The sequence below is a fragment of the Sphaeroforma arctica genome (assembly GCF_001186125.1).
Source record: "Sphaeroforma arctica JP610 unplaced genomic scaffold supercont1.1833, whole genome shotgun sequence".
NCBI lineage: Eukaryota > Ichthyosporea > Ichthyophonida > Sphaeroforma > Sphaeroforma arctica.
In genome coordinates, this window is record NW_014038725.1 from 5,606 (window position 1) to 10,885 (window position 5,280).

At 42.0% G+C, this 5,280-nt stretch overlaps 1 protein-coding gene across 1 annotated transcript; it reads left to right on the top strand.

Moving 5' to 3' along the window:
- Positions 1–640: 640 nt before the first annotated feature.
- SARC_11707 (hypothetical protein) lies at positions 641–4,232 on the top strand (the record flags this gene model as incomplete). The annotated part of the gene is made up of 5 exons (XM_014294202.1): positions 641–775; positions 1,090–1,248; positions 2,239–2,401; positions 3,146–3,297; positions 4,119–4,232. The coding sequence occupies 5 exons, from the start codon at positions 641–643 to the stop codon at positions 4,230–4,232; spliced, it is 723 nt and encodes a 240-aa protein (XP_014149677.1).
- Between the last annotated feature and the right edge of the window lie 1,048 nt (positions 4,233–5,280).

Genomic DNA, 5,280 nt, shown 5'->3' on the forward strand with positions numbered 1-5,280 from the left:
CATATATACATATATATTATGTATGTATGTACGTATGTATGTAAACTGGGTCGTGCATGGAGACGGACAGTGTAGAATTTTCGTACTGTTTATTTCTAACTATATTTGAGTACATGCGTGATGCTATTATGGGCACCGTGTGTAGTTTTGTTGTATGGTTTTATGGTTTATTTTATGTAACACGGATCGTACATGGAGTCAGACCTTTTGCCAGAATATTCCTACACGCGCGTGTGTGTTATGACCTCGTGTCGAGATACTCTTATTTGTAAATATCAGTAACTTCACAGGATGGAGTGACAACTCAAGGCGGTTCATCTAGGGTGTGCATTGGGTAGGGGTTCGTCTATGGTGTGCATGGGGTAGGGTGTTTCAGGAACGAGTGTGTGCATGAGTCGGATTGATCATGGATGGTAGAGTGTTGTGAGACTAGTCCTTATGTGACCGGGTGTACGCGTTCAGTGGACAACAATATTCGGCCACCGGTACTGTAGATACCGCGAGGATAGGAAAATGGAATACGCATCAAACCAATTAAACGCATTCTTCTAGGCAGAGCATCCTTATAGTTGCGAGCAAAGCAATTAGCTGGACTATTGCCACAAATCACGTACTGTACGTTTGCCACTTAAACCAACGTATGGGCTGTGGCTGGTTTCCGTGTGCATTGCTCAGCTGTTGTTTGGATACTGCTTGCAGGAGTATTGAAACGCGCCCGCATTACGTCACGCGGCGATTTGCCGAATTCTCTGCGTCAATCATAGTCATCAACGAGGTATGTCGAGATATATACATATACATATGTATATATATATATATATATATATATTGATAGATAGATACGTGCACACATACATACACACATTGACCGTTTATAGATATATATTTATATATATATATATCAATATATATATATATATATATATATATATATGTTATTTATATGTCTGTGTCTGTATCTGTGTCTGTGTGTGTGTGTGTATCTGTGTCTGTGTGTGTGTGTGTGTGCGTGTGCGTGTGTGTGTGAGTGTTTGTCTATATATATATATATGTGTATATATATATAAAATTTTCCTCGTGCACTTGCAGGGCTGGGAGGATCTGCAATTGGACACTTCCATGATGCGTATGCTCTCGGAATTGGAAGCATTCCTGGCCAATTCCGCTGCCCTGTTCAACAGACAAAAGGACCGGTTGGTCTTTTTCATCAACAACTACGACCTCATCCTCACCATCATGCAAGAAAAGGTACTTGTGCTTGTGCGACACTTTTCGCCGACTGTGGCCTCTGTCATGGCGTCAGTGTACTCTATCGATAGGCGTTTGATGAAGCTTTGGCAGTATACTCGTAATGGAACCTCCATAGGAATGAGATTCGTTTGCGTATGAGTTCGTGGGTAGAGTGTTGCACGTGTGATTGCGGGTGCTGTGTACATACGATCATCACCACCTTATGCTGACTAACACGCAAAGGAAACGAATTATCTATCTGAAACGTACTATTGCCACGTGAACGCATGCTTCTGAGTGTGTAAACGAACGTATGATTATGATACCGAAGCACCCCAACGACAGTACCTTGAGCATTTGCTTAAGCCCCGTCAACAGCCCCTACTCGGTTGACTTCCTGATACCTGTGTCTGTGTGCGTGTGTTGCGTGGTATATATTACCACCAGAACTACTACGGCTGTAGCACACTATCTCTGAGGGACTATACTAGTGTTGTGAACACTATACACCCGAGCCACACACACTACACCCCTATTCATATGAGACTACTGTAACACTCACACTACACCCCTATTCATGTGAGACTGCTGTAACACTCACACTACACTCCTATTAATATGAGACTACTATAACACTCTCACTACACCCCTATTAATATGAGACTACTGTAACACTCTGACTACACCCCTATTCCTATGAGACTATTGTAACACTCTCACTACACCCCTATTCTTATGAGACAACTGTAACACTCTCACTACACCCCTATTCCTATGAGACTGCTGTAACACTCTCACTACACCCCTATTCCTATGAGACTACTGTAGCACTCACACTGCACCCCTATTCCTATGAGACTACTATAGCACTCTCACTACACCCCTATTAATATGAGACTACTGTAACACTCTCACTACACCCCTATTCATATGAGACTACTGTAACACTCTCACTACACCCCTATTCCTATAAGACTACTGTAACACTCACTTGCACACGCCTGGCAGACATCAGGACCGTCGAAGGAGAGCCAACACTTTGAACTGGTGCTCAACGCAAGGATACAAAGCTACGTGCAGGAGGAGCTAGCACCATACTTTGGCAAACTCATTATGTTTGTGGGAGAGACCGAGCCACTCCTGGCCGAGGGCAAGGTGCAGCTAGACCAAGGTGTGTGCATGGGATGTGTGTGTAGCTAGGCCAAGTTGTGTGCATGGGATGTGTGTGTAGCTAGACCAAAATGTGTGCATGGGATGTGTGTGTAGCTAGACCAAGGTGTGTGCATGGGATGTGTGTGTAGCTAGACCAAGGTGTGTGCATGGGATGTGTGTGTAGCTAGACCAAGGTGTGTCCATGGGATGTGTGTGTAGCTTGGCCAAGTTTTGTGCATGGGATGTGTGTGTGGTACGTTCTGTGCCTAGGGATTTGCATGCGTTGGATAGCTTGCACGAAGATGTAGTTTGGTGTTAAGGGGCATGACAGTAGTGTTGTTCTGTGTGATAACGTGTCTGTGTTCAGGTGTGTGATGTCGTATCTGTATGTAAGTTTTTGGTTTTTGGTACGTCGGTGTGCACACAGCTGAAGCGTATCGCATAGATGATGCCGTGTCAGACACATACTACCTCATCCCATACACACACACACATACAGACATACTAACCATACCCCACACACATACTACCTCATTCCATATACACAGACATACTAACCATACCCCACACACATACTACCTCATTCCATATACACAGACATACTAACCATACCCCACACAAATACTACCTCATTCCATATATACACACATACTAACCATACCCCACATACAGTCGTGTTTTCAACACCCGAATAAACCAAGTCATGCACACGCTGACTTCCGTTCGCGTACCTTCCTTGTACCTTGTACGCAATACCACACAGCGCGTGTGGAGAAACTGGTGCGGTCCTTCGCACAAGACTGGCGCAGAGCCATAGACGACATCAACGCAGACGTGCTGCAATCGTTCACCAACTTCACAGCCGGCACAGAGATCCTGCAAGCCGTGCTCACTGGCCTCATTATCTACTACCAAGTATGTGCAGGGGCATGGGGGGGTTCATGGGGATGTACACGGGGGTGTATTGCTATATAGCTTCTATTGAGTTTAACAGGTACTTCTGAGTATGTGCATGGACATGGGGGTGTATTCCTATATAGCTTCTATTGAGTTTAACAGGTACTTCTGAGTATGTGCATGGACATGGAAGTGTGCATTGGGGTGTGCATGGGGGTGTACATGGGGATGTATTCCTATATAGCTTCTATTGAGTATATGAGGTACTTCCGCGTATGTGCACAGCTTTTGTGTGATAGTAATAGCACTGTACACTACTCTAGAAGCGAGCGAGAGGGCCATATATTACAACATAGTGATTGCTCATGGGTGTAATCCTGTCATGAGTGCGATGAGTGAGCACAAGTGAGCTACACGCTTCTGTGTGCTGTCTAGGAACAACATGGGCCACGAAGAACCTCTAACAGGCCGTGTGGCCCTTTCAATACTACATGTGGTATATATGCAAGTGTACGTGCACATATGTGTATATTGATCAGATATGAATGTACGTGCACATATGACTACACGTGGTGTATATGCAAGTGTACATGTACATATGTGTATATTAATCAGATATGAATATACGTGCACATGCGGGTATATAGACCCTTGCATTACTATACGTGGTGTATATGCAAGTGTACGTGCACATATGTGTATATTGATCAGATATATATGTACGTGCACATGTGTGTATATTGACCCTTTTATATGTACATGCACATATGTATATAACAACTACGTAGAAATCAAGCGTGGTGTGCTCACCCCCTTGGCGTATGCTTGTTCATATACAGCGTTTCCTGGCGATCATGGCAAAGGCTCCCTTCAACACGCTCTCCTGCCGACACGAACTCATCAACATCCATCACGTTATGGTGGAAGTTAAGAAACACCGCGCCACCTTCTGAGGCCAACAGCACCGATGTTTTACTTTCAATAAAAGAATCACCAACCAACCTTAACACTTGATATAAAAGCAACACCAACCAACCTTAACACTCAATATAAAAGGTACATCCAACCACACTCAATATAAAAGCCAAATACAACACACCTTAACACTCGATATAAAATTAACACTCAATATAAAAACTAAACCAACCAACCTTAACATTCAATACAAAAGCCACATACAAGACACCTTAACACTCAATATAAAAGGCACATCCAACCAACCTTAACACTCAATAAAAGAAACAGCAACCAACCTTAACACTTAATATAAAAGGCACAACTAACCAACCTTAACACTTAATAAAAAAGAAGCACCAACAAACCTTAACACTCAATATAAAAGCCACATACAACACACCTTAACACTCAATATAAAATTATCACCAATCAACCTCAACCCTCATTATAAAAATAACACTAACCAACTTTAGCACTCAATATAAAAGCAACACCAACCTCCCTTAACACTCAATATAAAAGAAACACCAATCAACCTTTACACTTGATATAAAAGCTACACCAACCAACCTTAACACTCTATATAAAAGAAACACCAACCAACCTTATCACTCAATATAAAAGCCACCCCAACCAACTCCAGAAGCAGAGTGCAGTGTTATAGTATCATTCAGAGGCCACAGGCATCACGTCATGTGTCTTATCTCTTCTATTGTGTTGTTATTAGTATTATAATGTTATTCAAGAGCCTACATTCAATATATGTAATTTAATATTCTTATCTCGTCTATTGTGTTGCTGTTAGTATTATAATGTTATTCATGGGCCTACATTTAATATATGTAATTTAATAGTCTTATCTCTTCTTATGTGTTGCTGTTAGTATTATAATGTTATTCATGGGCCTACATTCAATATATGTAATTTAATAGTCTTGTCCCTTCTTATGTGTTGCTGAAACTGTTACAATGTTATCCATGGGCCCACATTCAATATAAGTAATTTAATAGTCTTATCTTTTCTATTGTGTTTCTGTTAGTATTA